Source organism: Remersonia thermophila, chromosome 4 (assembly GCF_042764415.1).
Source record: "Remersonia thermophila strain ATCC 22073 chromosome 4, whole genome shotgun sequence".
NCBI lineage: Eukaryota > Fungi > Ascomycota > Sordariomycetes > Sordariales > Chaetomiaceae > Remersonia > Remersonia thermophila.
Genome location: NC_092220.1, coordinates 1,106,995 through 1,123,510, shown reverse-complemented (window position 1 = coordinate 1,123,510; position 16,516 = coordinate 1,106,995). Strand labels below are relative to the sequence as shown.

At 61.8% G+C, this 16,516-nt stretch overlaps 7 protein-coding genes across 7 annotated transcripts; 3 read left to right on the top strand and 4 right to left on the bottom strand.

Annotated features, from left to right (window-relative positions):
* Window positions 1-249: 249 nt before the first annotated feature.
* Window positions 250-1,478, bottom strand: VTJ83DRAFT_4434 (uncharacterized protein; the record flags this gene model as incomplete). Its single annotated transcript, XM_071010923.1, has 2 exons — window positions 250-915; window positions 1,113-1,478. The coding sequence occupies 2 exons, from the start codon at window positions 1,476-1,478 to the stop codon at window positions 250-252; spliced, it is 1,032 nt and encodes a 343-aa protein (XP_070865884.1).
* An 868-nt stretch (window positions 1,479-2,346) lies between these two features.
* On the top strand, window positions 2,347-5,179 carry VTJ83DRAFT_4433 (uncharacterized protein; the record flags this gene model as incomplete). The annotated part of the gene is made up of 3 exons (XM_071010922.1): window positions 2,347-2,878; window positions 2,956-4,245; window positions 4,329-5,179. The coding sequence occupies 3 exons, from the start codon at window positions 2,347-2,349 to the stop codon at window positions 5,177-5,179; spliced, it is 2,673 nt and encodes an 890-aa protein (XP_070865883.1).
* A 119-nt stretch (window positions 5,180-5,298) lies between these two features.
* On the bottom strand, window positions 5,299-6,339 carry VTJ83DRAFT_4432 (uncharacterized protein; the record flags this gene model as incomplete). The annotated part of the gene is made up of 1 exon (XM_071010921.1): window positions 5,299-6,339. One exon carries the CDS (start codon window positions 6,337-6,339, stop codon window positions 5,299-5,301), a length of 1,041 nt encoding a protein of 346 aa, XP_070865882.1.
* Window positions 6,340-9,375: 3,036 nt separating this feature from the next.
* On the bottom strand, window positions 9,376-10,659 carry VTJ83DRAFT_4431 (uncharacterized protein; the record flags this gene model as incomplete). Its single annotated transcript, XM_071010920.1, has 2 exons — window positions 9,376-10,034; window positions 10,122-10,659. 2 exons carry the CDS (start codon window positions 10,657-10,659, stop codon window positions 9,376-9,378), a joined length of 1,197 nt encoding a protein of 398 aa, XP_070865881.1.
* Window positions 10,660-11,575: 916 nt separating this feature from the next.
* Window positions 11,576-13,435, top strand: VTJ83DRAFT_4430 (uncharacterized protein; the record flags this gene model as incomplete). Its single annotated transcript, XM_071010919.1, has 1 exon — window positions 11,576-13,435. The coding sequence occupies one exon, from the start codon at window positions 11,576-11,578 to the stop codon at window positions 13,433-13,435; it is 1,860 nt and encodes a 619-aa protein (XP_070865880.1).
* A 336-nt stretch (window positions 13,436-13,771) lies between these two features.
* On the bottom strand, window positions 13,772-14,747 carry VTJ83DRAFT_4429 (uncharacterized protein; the record flags this gene model as incomplete). The annotated part of the gene is made up of 2 exons (XM_071010917.1): window positions 13,772-14,524; window positions 14,634-14,747. The coding sequence occupies 2 exons, from the start codon at window positions 14,745-14,747 to the stop codon at window positions 13,772-13,774; spliced, it is 867 nt and encodes a 288-aa protein (XP_070865879.1).
* Window positions 14,748-15,446: 699 nt separating this feature from the next.
* Window positions 15,447-15,754, top strand: VTJ83DRAFT_4428 (uncharacterized protein; the record flags this gene model as incomplete). Its single annotated transcript, XM_071010916.1, has 2 exons — window positions 15,447-15,564; window positions 15,609-15,754. 2 exons carry the CDS (start codon window positions 15,447-15,449, stop codon window positions 15,752-15,754), a joined length of 264 nt encoding a protein of 87 aa, XP_070865878.1.
* Between the last annotated feature and the right edge of the window lie 762 nt (window positions 15,755-16,516).

Below are 16,516 nucleotides of genomic sequence, written 5' to 3'. Positions count from 1 at the left end.
GTGATGTGCAAGGGTGGTTGGTGTGATGAGGTGAACGGCAGAACAAAAGGGGGTGCTAGGAAAGGTTTGAATAATCAGACAGAATTCCAATACATCTACGCCAAGACAACTCGGACATGGACATGATGAACCATGACTGAACAGTGATGAACGGTTGGCAACACAAAATGTCTATTACATGTCATCCAAAGGGCTTTTTTGTTTTGACTATTTTACGGCTCTCGTATGCGGGCAGGATCCCTCGTCCGCCTACCGCACCTGGGCACCCTTGAGGCTGGCCACCTTGCACACGCCTCCGCTGGCCGTGACCAGCTTGCCCAGGCCCGTCTTGCCCTCGAGGGCCTCGACGACGCCGGCGTCAAAGGCCACCTCGAGATCCTCGGTGGTGGTGAAGCCCGGCTGGAACGTCTCCCAGATCTTCTTCTTGGGGTTCAGCACCTTTTCGGGCTCGCCCGCCCAGCCCTCAAAGAAGACGCGCTCGCCGGCCTTGGCGTCGGCGGGCGGCGTGACGAGCTCGACGGGGCCCTTGTGATCGTCCTCGCCCTCCTTGGGGCGCGGCGAGGCGGCCAGCACCATGGCGCACGACTTGATGCCGCGCATCTTGACGGGCTTGAGGTTGCAGACGACCACCACCTTGCGGCCCTGCATCTCCTCGAGCGGCACGAGCCCGTTGAGGCCCGAGCACACGGTGCGCACCACCTGGCCCTCGTACTCGGAGGTGTCGTCGGTGCCCGGGGCGTCGCCGACGGCGATGGTGGACACGTAGAGCGAGTCGGCCTCGGGGTGCTTGATGGCCTTGAGGATGTGCCCGACGCGCAGGTCGATGAGGCAGGGCGAGAGGACCGTCGGGGCCGGCGGCGCGGCGGGCTGCTTGGGCGCGCGCTCCTTCTTCTCCTTCTTTTGCTTCTTGGCGCCCTCGCCGGCCGCCGCCCCCCCTTGGCCTCGCCGGCCTTGTTCTCCTTCTTTGTCCGGTCGGGGAGAGCCGCCTTCTCTTGGCCTGCAGCAGCAGGAGCAGCAGCAGCCGCCGCAGCAGGGGCGGCGGCGGCGGCGGCGGCGGCGGCGGCGGCAGCCTTCTCCTTCTTTAGGCGCTCCTTCTCGGCCTTGGCGTCGACGGGTGGCTTGACGTAGAGGATCTCCTCCGGGTCCACGGCGACCTTGTCGGCATCGGCGACGCCGAGGCCGAAGATGGGGCTGTTCTGGACAAAGTCGACGAGGCGGACGATGTTGGGACGACCCTTCTCGCCGGTGCGCTGCTCGGGGGTCCACGACTTGACGAGCGGGGCGAGCGACTCGTACAGGGCGACGTCGGCCTTGCTGGGCTTGGTGCCGATGGCGGTGGTGCGGGTGGCCAGGTCGGCGTTGAGCTGGTCGAGGAGGGCGTCGGTGGGGCCGGCCTTGAGCGAGGCGGCCTTGTCGAGCCAGGTCTGGATCTCGGTCTCCTCGGCCGAGGTGTACTTTTGGGCGTCGAGGGCGGCCATGATGCGCGGGTGGGACAGCGAGATGGCGCTAAGGGGCCGCGTCAAGAAGCTGCTGGGACGAGAAGCGCAGCGCAGGGCGGCGGCTGCAGGGCGCAGGGTGGCTCCGAGGGGCAGCAGTTTGGCGGTGGGCGGACGGTCTAGGGAGGAGGACCCGAGGAGCCGAGCTGGGAGCAAAGCCGGATTGGGTGGTGGGTGACTCGAGACGAGGTCAAAGTTGAGGTCGAGATCCAAGCAAGGTCTAAGGTGCACAAGGAGATGGGCGGTGTTGGTGTTGGATGGCGGGGTCAAAGGCGACAAAACATTTCTGACTCCCCCGAAGCCCCAGCGGATGCGGGGCAGTTCTGAGCCTCCAGGGCGGGGCGGGACCCACTCCCGAGAGACAGGACGGGACCCACCCAGAGGCTGATGGGATCCACCCAACGGTGCCACCGGCAGGTGCACCGAAAAAGAAAAAGGTGGAGCACTTTAGTGGACTGCGCGACGCGCTGGTTCCCGTGACTGCGCGTGGGTCCCTGGACGCGTCAAGGGGGTTCGCTGCAAGTGGCGACGCGCTTCCTCCTTCATTCTCCCTTGCGACAACTTGACACTCGCTCAACCCGGGCATGCCACCCCCAGGCCTCGTCTGCTGCATCGCAATTGAATCTGGACAAGAGCCATCCGCTGCGAAGCTCGGCAAGATACCAGGCCCTTGGAATGCTCAATCGTCTTGCCGGCGATGCCAGGGTTTGCGGTCCGTGGTGTGAACATCCTCCATTCTTACGTCGTCTCTCGTTGGGCCATCCCGTGATCTTGGTCTCTTTTGCTTCTTCGTATCCCTCCCATTGATCATCCATCGAGCTCCCTCTTGCAGTGACCAAAAACAATCACAATGCCTTGCGAATCCTCCACCGACAGCGCTTCGGTCAGCTCCCAGTCTCGCCTCCCTACCAGCGCCCCGTCCTCGCCGCCGCCGCCGCCGTCGGCCAGCCCCGGAAGCCCAGCAGCCATGGACGCGTCCTCCAAGATGACGTACACCCGGCTGCGCGAGGAGCAGATGCTCGCCGCCGAGGAGGAAAAGGCCCGCCAGGAGAACAACAAGGCCGAGGAGAAGCGGAGGAAGAAGTGGAAAAAGCGCGTCCTCACCAAGGCGGAACGCGAGGCCAAGGCCAAGGACCTCGACCAGCTGCTGGCCCAGAGCGCCGCGTTTAGCAGCATCCTGACCAACAAGACCAAGGTCCTGGGACGCGTCGGCACCAGCCTCGACGGCACCGCCATCGGCGAGCACGACCTGACCATGGCCACGCAGCCCAAGTGCATGGTCGGCGGCACCATGCGCGACTACCAGCTCGAGGGCCTGACGTGGATGTACGAGATCTGCATCCAGGGCATGAGCGGCATCTTGGCCGACGAGATGGGGCTGGGTACGCCAGGATGCGCCACCATCGCTCGCGTCTTTGCCGCGGATCGGCTAACGTGACGGCTTTTTTTTTCTTTGCAGGCAAAACCGTCCAGACCATTTCCCTGATTGCCCTGCTTCGCGAGCAAGAAAACTACCTCGGCCCGCATCTCATCGTCGCGCCCCTGAGCACCCTGTCCAACTGGCTCGACGAGTTCCACAAATGGGTCCCCTCGATCCCCGTCGTCATGTACCACGGCACCCCGGAGCAGCGCGCCGGCATCTTCAAGACCAAGATCATGCGCCACCTGCAGGCCGGGAGGCCCACGGACAAGTTCCCCGTCGTTTGCACGAGCTACGAGATGGTGCTCAAGGATCGCGCCGCGCTGTCCAAGATCAACTGGGAGTTCATCATCATCGACGAGGGCCACCGCATGAAAAACTTTGACTCGAAGCTCTTTCGCGAGCTCAAGTCCTTCACCTCGGCCACCCGCCTGCTCATCACCGGCACCCCGCTGCAGAACAACCTGCGCGAGCTGTGGTCGCTGCTCAACTTTCTGCTCCCCAACATCTTCCGCGACTGGGAGGCCTTTGAGAGCTGGTTCGACTTTAGCGACCTTGAGGACGAGGAGGGAACCGAGGAGTTCATTGCCGACAAGACCAAGCAGGAGCTCGTCAAGAAGATGCACGTCGTGCTCCAGCCCCTGCTGCTGCGCAGGGTCAAGGCCGACGTGGCCAGATACCTCCCCAAGAAGCGCGAGTACGTGCTGTACGCGCCCATGACCAAGGAGCAGACGGACCTGTACAACGCCATCAACGACAAGAAGGTTGACACCCGCGCGTATCTGGAGAACAAGGTCATCGAGCGCCTCACGGGGACCACCAACAGCCGGGCTTCGTCACGGGCGCCCAGCGTCCGCTCGACGTCCAGCAGCGTCAAGGAATCGTCCCCGGCCACCGGCGCCAAGGCCCCATCTCCCGCCGCCAGGCCGCCGGCCGCGCCGCCAGCCAAGAACGCCTTCGCCCTGATGATGGGCAAGGGGCGGCCTGCGGCGGCGCAGCCTGCGAAGCCCTCGGCGACCAAGAAGACGACAGCGCCGCCCGAGCCTCCGAAGCCAACGAGGCAGTCCAAGAGGAAAGCCCCCCCGGAAGCCGAGACGCCGGCCCCCAAGAGCGCCAAGTCGAGCAGACAGTCCAGCCCGGCGAGCGCACGCGGACGCCCCCGCCGAGGCCGCAGCTCGTACAAAGAAGCCGACTCGGACGATGATCTGCTTGATGACGACGAGTTCGAGGCCAAGCTCGCCCAAGAAGCGCACCACGAAGAGGTCGAAGAGGCCGAGACCACCGCCGACGAGGATGAAATCGAGCGGCAGCAAACCCTCGAGCTCGCAAGTACGTGGTGTCCCATCCATCAGCCCATCCGCCCAGCCCCCATCCCCCCATCCCTGCACCGTCTCCTAACCCGTACCTCCCAGAACGCGAGATCGGCAACAAGAAGCTCGGCAACCCCCTCATGCAGCTCCGGCTCGTCTGCAATAGCCCCCACAACTTCTACAACCCCTGGGCGTACGAGGGCTCCCCGGTCGACGAGAGCATCGTAACGGCGTCGGGCAAGATGTTGCTGCTCGATCGCCTTCTGCCCGCCCTGTTTGAGCGCGGCCACAAGGTGCTCATCTTCTCCCAGTTCAAGACCCAGCTCGACATCCTGCAGGACTACTGCGAGGGCCTGCGAAAGTGGCCCGTGTGCCGCATCGACGGCGGCGTCGCGCAAGAGGACCGGCGCGCGCAAATTCACGATTTCAACACGAACCCCAAGCTCAACATCTTTTTGCTCTCGACCCGCGCCGGCGGCCAGGGCATCAACCTGGCGAGCGCCGATACGGTCATCCTTTTTGACAGCGACTGGAATCCGCAGCAGGACCTGCAGGCCCAAGACCGCGCCCACCGCATCGGCCAGACGCGACCCGTCGTCGTGTACCGGCTGGCCACCAAAGGCACCGTCGAGGAAGAGCTGCTGATGAGCGCCGACGCCAAGCGCCGGCTCGAGAAGCTCGTCATCAAGAAGGGCGGTTTCCGCACCATGGGCCAAAAGATCGACCTGCGCGAGGAGCTGGATCGCGACACGCTGCGGTCCCTGCTGCTCAAGGACGGGCAGGTGTACGAGTTTTCGGGAGACAAGGAGATTCTGAGCGACGAGGACATCCGGGTGCTCTGCGACAGGAGCGACGAGGCGTACGAGCGGGCGGCTGTGGGACAGGGCAACGCCGAGGGATACACCGTCATCGAAACGGGAGCGGACGGGATCAAGGAGGCCGGCAAGGCGTAATGTTGTCATCACGAGAGCAGCTAGCTGGACACGTCGCACGTGTCCTTGTTTTATCCATATTACCAAGAACAAAAAACAAGTAGCATCTGTCCAGACACGCGTTTCCTCATTCTTACGAATTACCCCCACACCGCCTCCCTCGGCGCCAGATCCCTCAGGCAGTCCCCTACAAAATACGCCCGCTCGGCCGCCCAAAGCAGCACCCATCCGGCCGTCCCCCTGGCCACCGCGGCCCAATCCCTCTGCGCAAGCGCCGCCGCGGCGGCCCACGCCCCGCACGCAGCCAACGCCCACGGCCACGCTTTGCGCGCCCCGGCTCCCACCGCCGTCCCCAGCTCCGCCGCGCCTGCCAGCGCCCACCGCACCGCACCCCGGCAGAGCCGCGCCGCCGATGTCGCGACGAGGACGTACAGGCCCAGCGCGCCGAGGAGAGACGCAAGCCCGGAGACGGGCGAGAGGAGGGTGTCTAGAGGACCGGTTAGCGGAGCTGGTCGCCATGGAACGAGGGGGGCGGAAGAGGCGGCGAGGAAGAAAACCAGGGGGAAGATGAGGGCAAGGGGTTTGGAGGGGAGGAGATGGGAGAGGGGATGGGGTAGGAGATGGGAGAGGGGATTGGGGGGGAGATGGGGGGGTGGCAGCGGTCGTTCATGAAGAAGGGGAGGGCTTCGGGAGGGGTTCAAGAGGTCTGAAAGGGAGGGCGAAGAGGAAGAGGAGGAGACGGAAAGGGTGGAAGGGGACGATGCCACGGCGTACGCGCGGCTGCTGGCCGCGTTGCTGTTGTTGTTGTTATTGTTGTAGGCGTTGCCCTCCGCCGCTCGGGCGAGGTTGGTGAAGAAGGGCTTGTCCGCGGCGTTCTCGGCATGATCCGAGCTGAAGCGTACGCGCCGTCGGGGTTCGCCGGGTCCTGGTATTGGTAGCGGGGGCCAACGAGCGTCGGGCCTCGGCGGCCAGCGGGGCCGGCTGGGCGGGATCTGGACGTTTCCTCTCCGATGGCGGACCAGACCTGGGGTCAGGGCGTTGTCGCGACGTGGGGTGGGAAGGCCGAAGCTGAAGGCTTGGGAGCTGACACCGAGGGTGATGTGGGAAGCGGGAGCAGCAGCAGAAGCAGCAGCAGAAGCAGCAGCAGCAGCAGCAGCAGCAGTAGTAGTAGTAGTGGTCATGCTTGCCAGGGGGGAAGAACCCTGGAGGAGAAGAAGAAGACGCAGGGGCGGTAGGTTGTATGGGCTGCGTAGACTTGGAGCTCTTATGACGAGCCTGCGCCTGGAATTCGGAGCCGCGAACAATCTCTCTGTGGACACCGCCAGGGTTCGTCTTGATGGAGGAGTCGTTGAATCACTTGGGACGCCAGTTCAGCCTTACAGCGATGACCCTCAGGATGCCGGTGGGGATCCAGATGGCGAAGGTGCAACAGGTCGGTGCGGAGAGGAAAAAAGGAGCCAGCTGATAGCTGCCATGAGGAATAGTATTCTCTCCCACTCCATGGCCAGAGGGGATCTGTTGGCTGCATTTTGAGGAACAGGAAAGGGGGAGATATGGGATTCTGGTGGTGGCTTTTTGCTTTCCTTCAGATCACCGTCGGGCTTCTTTGATTTGGATACAGATGGAGACCTGATGAATATCAATGTTTGGCATCGACAGGAAAGCCATCGCTTCGTCCAAAGAAGTTGAAGAGGTAATGAACATTGTAAACTGCCCTGTTGTGTATGGTCTTTGTCAACCAACACCCGTCCAAAAGGCTAGGTACTCAACGAAGCGGAGGACAAAGAGGGGGGTTGCGCAGAAGAACTATCTCGCAGAGGTTGAACCGCTTATGGTGAGATGACAAGCTGGTGTAAGAAGGTCTACAAGCATCGACACTAGGAATAACAAACTTCTGAAGTCCAGCTCTCCTTCGTCCTATTAGTCAGGCGGCGCTTTTGATTCTTTCTTTCAGAAACACCACGTGCCATTCTTGGAAGATCGAATGAAAGAGATGTTACCCTCTGTGATCGTGTCAAGTATAACAAAAATAGCACAAAGAATAACTTTGCAAGGAGTGAAGTGTTTGATCAGGTGGATAGTTCTAAGAGTTGCATCGCCGGCAGAAAATGCCATTGTTCTCGAACAAGGCGTCTTTATATCGGTACCAACATGAGATGAGGTTGGAAAGGCACGGCAAGCTTCTGCTCCGACGAGGCCTCCACTTATTCATTATATTCACATATAGCTAGTAGCGATAACGATAAAGAACGTCCTATGCATGCTGCAATTATAGCATGCAGTTCCATTTTACTTGTCATTCCTTCATTCCTAGCACTCGCTCTTACAAGACAAGCTTCACTTACGATTTATAACTTTATTTTTCTTTTCTCTTGTTTTCACAGAAGAGCGCTTTGGTTGTTTCTTCTCCCCTTTACAACATCCGCTGGCACCCATGGCTTTGAAGCGTAGGGCTTCTTACACGGCTGCCGGACCCAGAAAGCGCAACCACCCAACGGCCATTCTAAAGGGACAGGAGGATCCTACAGCAGGCCTTGTACAATTCAGCTCGCTCCCTGGTTTTTGTTCAGCGGGAAACACTACATCTGACACGGTGCTTCCGTCGATCGAAACAGATGATTCACTCTACAGCCCGACATTCCTGCAGCAAGTCACATCTCCCAGCCAACCTCCATCCCCCTTTGAGAGGTCGGCTGCCCCGAGCCCCGAGCCGCCTTGCCGGTTTGAATATCGGTTAAAATGCCATATGTGCCGCAAGCCTATAATAGCATCATCCGAGGAATTTACTGACCTGGTAGGGATTGCCGTGGCCACGGATGCCGTCGACCCGGAGCTCATTTGGTGGCATGGCGATGGTTGCCAACGGAAGACTATTGATGACGGCGACGACGTGAGTCCTACAACAACGATGACAACCAAAGCTCCCCCCAAAGGTTACGCTGGATATGGTGGCGATGAAGAGAAAGCCGGGAGTCTCGTAAGGGCACCAGGCGGTTGGCGTACCCACGCTGACTCTCCTCAAACCTGCGGTTTCTTTCGGTCCAGGAGAGCAAATCGTCGACCTCATCCGAAAGGCCCAGCGGGTGGTTTGGATACCAAAGACTCCTCGCGGGCAGATGAGAGCTTGCCGGAAACGGATTTGTTTAAGAGGAGCTCTTTTCGGACCGTATACAAAACGCTTCCCGGACCGTATCACGTGATATTTCCCATACATATCCCTAACCCTTGCAATCGCACTTGCGCTCGCAGCCATCAATCCATCAACTTCACAAGCATCACAGTCAAAAACAATCAAATCAATCAATCTCGCAGGCGCTGAATCGCTCAAAAACGCAACAAAATTGAGAGACTGCGATTTGCAGCGAACCCGGCGACGTGGTCCATACAAAACCCTAACCCGCGAAGCGCCTCAGGCGTCGCCTCCCATATCAGCAATCACCACCTCGCCTGCGCCTAGCTGACACCCCTGGCACGAATCCTCCCATTGGTAGCCCTAGACTTGGTCACCCTGTCTAGCAGTTGTATATGTATAAATTTGAGCCATTTGATAGATTTCGTTCTGTTGTACGGGTGGAAGATTGGTTACAAAATGGTTGTTTCAGCGATTTCGTTGTTGTATTGATCAATGTCTTCTAGAGCAAGTGCGATTACAAGGGTTAGGGATATGTATGGGAAGTATCACGTGATACGGTCCGGGAAGCGTTTTGTATACGGTCCGAAAAGAGCTCCTCTTGTTCAATCACAGACATGGCGGAGGACTTGCTGGTTCGGCTGACACGCGCTGCAGACGAGGGTACGCACCTGGTATCAGATGTACAAGACAGCACCGAGAAGAAAGGGAGGATGTAATTCATGGGTGACAAGAGAAGGGTGAATTATCGCTCCACATACTAACGGTATCAACCAGATTTGCACATTTATTTACTCCTTTTTATTTCGGTGTGGACCGGTGCTTTTGTATTCAGTGGCCTGACCTTGAAAGGCCCATGTACAATGTGTAGAGCTACCGACCCCTATCCGCAGCTGTACCACTGGTATTGATTCTTCCAAGGGGTTGAATACACCGAGGTTACCCAACACATCAGGTATATCACCGATAAGCCCCGAACGCCGCCAACCTATTTCAGGGCGGTCGGCCCCTCATGAATTACACCCTCCCTCGAACCGAAAGTATTACCCCATTACATCACAAGGGCCCCCGCCTCGCCAGCACATCGTCATGCATTCTTACCCAACTCCACAGGCAGTTCCGCTCTCCGCTCCGTCCCCAACTCATGCCCCATGAGCGCTCGCATGTCCGGCCCGGGCGGCAGCTCATGATACGCCACATCCCACACGGGGCGCTGATGCTGCTGCTGCAGCTGCTCTTGACCCAGGAGTTTCCCGCCAAGCGGCTTGGACTCGCCCGTCACCTCGTACGCGCCCGCGGGATACGCAGGGGAGGGCGAGCGCCGGCCCCCTGCGTCCAAGCGAGGCGCGTAGGGAGCGTCCGGAGAGGCGAGGAGGGTGCTAGACGCGGCGAAGCGGTCCGGGCCGTCGCCCGGGTTGCTGGACGGGGAGGCGCGGACGTCGGCGCGTCGGTTGCTTCGGCGGGCGATGATCCAGCCGGCGAGGCCGGCGAGAATGAGGAGCGCGAGGCCGCCGAGGACGCCGCCTACGATGACGCCGATGTTGGGACCGGAGGATGAAGAGGAGGAAGAGGGGGCAGCGGTGTTGCTGTCGTTGTTGTTCCTGTCGTCGATTCCGGTCTCTTCTGGGCGCTTGGCATCGTCGGTGGGGGGAACGGTCTCATCGGGGTCGCCTGGCCGGGAGGAAGAGGTGGAGGTTCCCTGGGTGGACGTTTCGGTTGTAGAGGACGCCGTGGCGGGCTCTTTCCCTTGCTCGCTGTTAGACGGTACATCCTTTGCGGGCTCAGGGGCCTTGGAAGAAAAGGAGGAGGAGAAGGAGGAGGGCAAATTCTCACCGTCAGTGGAGGTAGGTGAGGTGCTGGGCGACGAGGTTGGCGTCGGCGTGTTCTGAGGAACGCCGATGGTGGTCAGGACCGCGGGAGCGCCGGGGAAGAAGAGGAGCTTGCGGCCCTCGGCGCAGCTGGCCTCGGTGGCCGAGTTCTTATTGACGCAGTAGTACGTGTCGTCGGAGCGGCCCTCGCACTTTTGGATTCCGTTTCCGCCGTCGAGGAAGTCGACGCCCTCCTCGATGCAGAACAACGGACAGTGGGAGCTCCGCCAGGTCGGGTCGGTGCAGGCACCGCGCACGTACCTGGAGGCGCCGGGCTTTTGCAGCTCGGCCCCCGTGGCCATGCAGATGCCGTTGGAGAGGCACGCGTAGCCTTGCCCGCAGCAGACCGAGTGTTGAGTGTCGTCGCGGCAGGGCACGTCGTTGGGGGCCAGCCTCCCGCTGGCGTAGTAGCACGCCGCCCTGGCCCCCAACGGCCGGGTCATGGCGAGCAAGGCGACAAGAAAGCCGCCGAGCCCGAGGCCGGAACCGTACCGTGTCATCATGGTGCGTGTCGCTGAGGACGACCAAGGGCGGGCAAAAGCATGCTTCGACAAGACAGCGGCAACCGGAAGAGACAGGGAGAGAGACAGAGAGCGAGATTGAAAGGGGACAGACGGAAGCCGGATAGTTGAATCAATCCTCAGGACAAGGCCAAGCCGATGAACGGAGACCCAAGTCGCCGGCCGGGCCTTCACGGCCAGAGCTTCCAATGCCATACGCTCCCCTTAATATCTCGTCCGACGGGCTTGATTTTTCCCCTTTCTATCCACATCGTGCTAGCCTTGGCGACCACCGAATGCGACATCCCACCAGTCTGCGCCCTCGGATGCTCCTCGGCCGAGCATCCCACGGTGGGCTTGGGAAGAGGCAGCAGTTGTTTACCCAATAAAGGGGGAGCATGGCATGGTGTTGCGTAGTCAGCAACCATTGCTGAGCCGCAAGGGACCCGCGCTTGGCACGCCTAGAGGGCGGCGACATGACAAGGGGGACAAGCCAACCAAGGCCGCCGAGCCGAGACAAGGAAACCAGGCGCTGGGCTCCCCCGAAGCGTTGGGGGGCGGTTCATTTGCCGTTTCAGCACGACTCAGGTCTTTGGCCGTTGCCAAGCTTGGCTTGAACTGCCCGTAGCGTCTCTTCCCAAGCACAAGAACAACGTCAAGGGCCCTGTTCATCCTGTTTTTGTCCGCATTTCCACCGTCGACTGCGTACTATAGTACATATAGTACATGAAGTAGGATTGCTTGGCTTAGAACGGCACCCTTTGTTGCTGGATCCGCTCTTCGCCCTTGGTGCTTGAGCGTCACGCCTCCGCCGGCGCCCCGGCGAACCCAACCCGACCATCGAAGCCCATCATCGTACTCGGCCTTCTCCATCATCATCATTATCATCATCACCATCCCCCCCCCCCCCGCAACCACCATGGCTTTCGCTCGGCGGCGGGGAATTCTGGTCCTCGTGCCCAGCGCGGCCTTCCTCCTCATGCTGCTCTACCTCTGGAACACGGATAGCGCCCCGCTCGCCCCGTCCCGGTACCTCGCCGGAGGCGGCACGGTGCTGCACCAGCCCGTCCAGGACTGGCAGCCCCGGCCCGAATTCGCCTTTTGGAGCCAGGTGCCGCAGCACTACCCGCCGAGCGCGGTGCGCGGGCTCCCGCGCGGGAAGCCGGTGCGCTTCCCGCGCGTGCAGGCGGCCAAGTTCCCCGCCGAGGCGAGCGGGACCCGGCGGCGGCAGCTCCGGGAGCGGCGCGCGGCGGTCAAGCGCACCATGGCGCGCTGCTGGGGGGCGTACCGAAAGCACGCGTGGCTGGCGGACGAGGTGACGCCCGTGAGCGGCGGGCCCAAGAACCCCTTTGGCGGGTGGGGGGCGACGCTGGTGGACGCCCTGGACACGCTGTGGATCATGGGCATGCGGGCCGAGTTCAGGGAGGCGGTGGACGCGGCCGAGACGGGCATCAACTTCACGACGACCAACATCCGGGACGTCAACATCTTCGAGACCAACATCCGCTACCTCGGCGGCTTCCTGGCGGCGTTTGACCTGAGCGGCGACGTCCGCCTGCTGCGCAAGGCGGCCGAGGTGGGCGAGATGCTCTACAAGGCCTTTGACACGCCGAACCACATGCCCATCACGCGCTGGGACTGGCAGTCGGCGGCGCGCGGCCACAAGCAGGAGGCGCCCGGCTCGGTGCTGCTGGCCGAGATCGGCAGCCTGTCGATGGAGTTTACGCGCCTCTCGATGCTCACCGGCGAGCCCAAGTGGTTCGACGCCGTGCAGCGCATCGCCGAGGCCATGGCCGCCCAGCAGGACGACACGTCGCTGCCGGGGCTGTGGCCGCTCGCCGTCAACGCGCGCAGCGCCGTCTTCAACGAGGGCACCCTCTTCCCGCTCGGCGCCATGGCCGACTCGGCGTACGAGTACCTGCCCAAGATGGCGGCGCTGCTCGGCGGCCTGCTGCCCGTGTACCGGACCATGTACGAAAAGGCCATGGACGCGGCGCTGCGGCACAACCTGTTCCGCCCCATGAACCCGACCGGCGAGGACATCCTGGTCGCCGGCCAGGTGCGGGTCGAGGGCAAGGGCCGGTACTCCCTCGAGCCGCAGGGCCAGCACCTCGCGTGCTTCATGGGCGGGCTCATGGCGCTCGGCGGCCGGCTCTTCGACCGGCCCGTCGACATGGACGCCGCCGTGGGGCTGGTCAACGGCTGCATCTGGGCGTACAAGTCGTTCCCGCACGGCATCATGGCCGAGACGTTTTACGCCGTGCCGTGCAACAAGTCGAGCCCGGACGCGCGCGCCGTCGAGGACCTGCCGTGCCGGTGGGACGAGGACGCCTGGAAGCTCGAGGTGCTGCGCAAGGCGGGCCGCGACGCCCAGGGCAAGGACGCCGCGGCGCTCGCGGCCGCCGCCGACGCCGTCATCGCCAACCACCGCCTGCCCCAGGGCTTCACGGCCATCCCGGACCGCCGGTACATCCTCCGGCCCGAGGCCATCGAGAGCGTGTTTGTGCTGTACCGCGTCACGGGCGCCGAGGAGCTGCTCGACGTGGCGTGGGACATGTTCACGGCCATCGAGAAGGCGACGGCGACGGAGCTGGCCAACTCGGAGGTGCGCGATGTCACAAGCCCCGAGAAGCCCAAGCCGGCCGACTCGATGGAGTCCTTCTGGCTGGGCGAGACGCTCAAGTACTTTTACCTCATCTTTAGCGAGCCGGACCTCATCAGCCTCGACGAGTTCGTCTTCAACACCGAGGCGCATCCGTTCCGGCGGCTGGTGGCCTAGCGGCGCGGCGTGTGTTTTGTGTCGTTTTTCTTTTCGGTTCGTTGGTTGGTTTGGGACATGTTCGTATCTTTGGTCGCAAAAGGTATACACGGGAATTCTCCTGGATAGGTTTAGAGAGGGACGGAGAGGGACGGCGTTCCCACATGTCAAAACAAAAGCCATCTCTGTACAATGTTGCGTTGCTATTCTTTTGGCCAAACCTTGGCGGAAATGGCTTGTGCCACAATGCAAACAAACATGCCGACCAACAAACCATTCCAAAAACCTTCAAAGACCCAGGATATCTATCGTCATCAAAACGTCGTTTGGCCCCCCTTGGCCGCCCTGCGTTTTGGCTCAAAACCCCATTTCCTCGTCGCTCTCCCCGTCTCCGCCTTCATCCATGCCCTCCTCCTCCGCCTCGCGTCTCGCCGTCTCCACGCTCGCACCCAGCTTCCTCACCCCGTCCACAACCCCCAACACAAACCCCCTGGTCTCGGCCAGCTCCATGGCTCCGACGCCCCGCAAGCTCATGATGCCTCCGCCAAACGACCCCAGCGCCGCCGTGCTGCTCCTCAACTTGGCCGCGCGCACCTCCACCAGGTCTCGGAGCAGCCCACGCACCTCTCCCAGTATCGTCGCCGACGACGCCGACGACGCCGACGCCGCCGTGCCGCCGCCGCCCAGCGCCGCGGCGACGTCGTCCCCCGCGTGCGCCAGCAGCTGCTCCGCCACCTCCAGCCAGTGGTACGGCAGGTACCCCGCCGGGGCGTCCGCCGTGCAGGAAGGCCGGAAGGGCGCCGAGAGGATGAGGCCGCCGCTGTAGACGCCGTCGTCGTCGTCGTCGTTGTTGTTGTTGATATTGCCGCCGGCGCCCTGCTGTCGGCGGGCGAGGCCCGGACGGGACGGGTCGGCGCGGGAGGGCGGCGGCGGGGGGTCCGAGAAGGCCTGCGGGTTGATCTTGGTCTCGGCGTGGATGATGTCGGCGAGGGACGCGGGGTGGAGCCAGGCGGGCGGGAGGATGTTGGCGCGGCGTTGCTTCTTGAGGAGCAGGGCGAGCCAGAGGGGGAGGTCGGCTCGGTGAGGAGGACGAAGCGGCGGGGTTTTGCCCTGCAAGACGGCAGACGGACAAGGTGGTGTGGTCAGAGCAGGCTCTTTTCGGGTTGGGTTGGGCGGGTGCGGGTTGGCCCAAAGGCGGGGGGGGGGGGCCTCAACATACGCCTAGCAAGTCGATGCTGTCGAGCCGTTGGCGCGGGATCACGGTGACCAGCTCCATCTCGGCGAGAAAGGCCACCTCGGCATGGGTCAGGCCTGGGGGGAGCGGGAGCGCCATCTTGGGTTTCGTTCGCGTGACGGAACGGCGTGGCGTGCGGGATGGGAGGGGGTGTCCCAACGTCACCTCGTCATGTTCGGTGGCTGTTTTTGGTTCGGCCGCCTGGAGAAGTCACCGAGGCCGGTCGATCAGGTTGTTTTGGGTAGTTGAGTGATTGTGGGTTGGAGGGGGGGGGGGGGGGGGGGACCAACCAAGGTTGATGATGGCGGGGGTGATGGGAAAGGTAGGTAGCTTGGCGATGGATCAATTAAATTGACTACTTCTAGATCCCGCCGTCAGGTCGTCGCGTCTGGACCGCGACAGCTGTCGCTTGGTGGGGCTGATGAGGCTGAGCTGGGGCTGGTGGGGAGGGGTGGGGACCGATCCAGGGGAGCCAAGATCCACTGAGCCGGTAACTAGTTACTGTGGGGCATATACGCAGTACTATAGTACGGGCATACTGCGTACGCCCAGGAGATGTGGGGCCGGTTGTGAGGCCTTAACTAACCCGCAAAGCGCCTCAGGCATCGCATCCTATGTCAACAATCACCACCTCGCCTGCGCCTAGCTTACACCCGCGGGCTTGCAACTCTGCCAGCGACCGACCGTCCGACCGATGAGCCGAGAAGGGTGACGTTGTGCGTCCGGCTCATCAATCTCGAAACAAGGTGCCTGGATTTCGTCCCTGGATCGTCTACATACCTGTGCTGCCTACCATGAATGCTCAACTACTTCGGGGAGCTCGAAGGCGGCGTTTGGCTGCACCGCGCACCTGCAGCCAGCTGGACATCTCGGAATGGTCTCCGGGGCTGGCGGTCTAAGAGCCAGGGCCACCTCCGTGGAAACACAAATCAGCGATCATTGCGCAACGTTCGCTGACAGGACCATGCAACCCTGGTTTCTGTGCGATGGGGACGTGGTTGGCTTGGCGTTGGTGGCTGGGGGTGAACCATCTTGATGGCCGAGCTGAAACGATTGTGCAAGACGCGCTCGATCTCGCAAAACACGCCATGGCGATACGAGCTTGATGCTACCTGACGTCAATGGGAGGATGTGCGTTTTGTCAGGCGTGGTTGAGGTCACCAACAAGGCCACGCCGAAACCGTTGCTGTCGATACCGAGTTATTATTCAACTCAGCCGGGTCGAGCCGCCCTGGCCTGTGGGCTAGCTGTGATATACTATAATACGCATCCACCGGCGTACTTGGCAGTTTCGGCTTGCCGACATGCATCCATGGACGTGGATAGGCTCTGTCGATTCTAGGCCGCGTTCCTGAATCCCTGCGAATGGCAACCGAATCCACGCTCACCATTGATTCCCCTTCCCAGTCCGTCCGCCCATCTGATTTGCAAACGCTTGATGAACAATGACTCGAAAGAGCTCCGATTGTCTTCTTCTTTGACCTGTCTCTTTTCCACGCCCGTCAAAACGCCGCCGGTGCCAGCCCGTCTCTCGCCGTTGCTGTGTTGATCCATCGTAGGATTGCCAGGCCTGCCCGGGAGACACCGCATTCCCCGAGATGGCGGGCCCAAGCCCCTGGCCATGACGAACACATCATGAGCTCAACGATTCCTCATGTTGGAACCTGCACCAAGCCCCATAATTGGAAGCGAAGATCCAATGGGGAGGACCGTTCCGACGGATTTTCACACGTCGCTGTCCACATTGTTCCTCAAGCGCGACGTTCTGTATGCCCCCGGTGGCGCCCAATCAGAGTGTAATGGCCGCGGTGCGTTGACATTCTGACAGGGATGGAATTCACTATACAACTATCCCAGGAAAGGGGCCT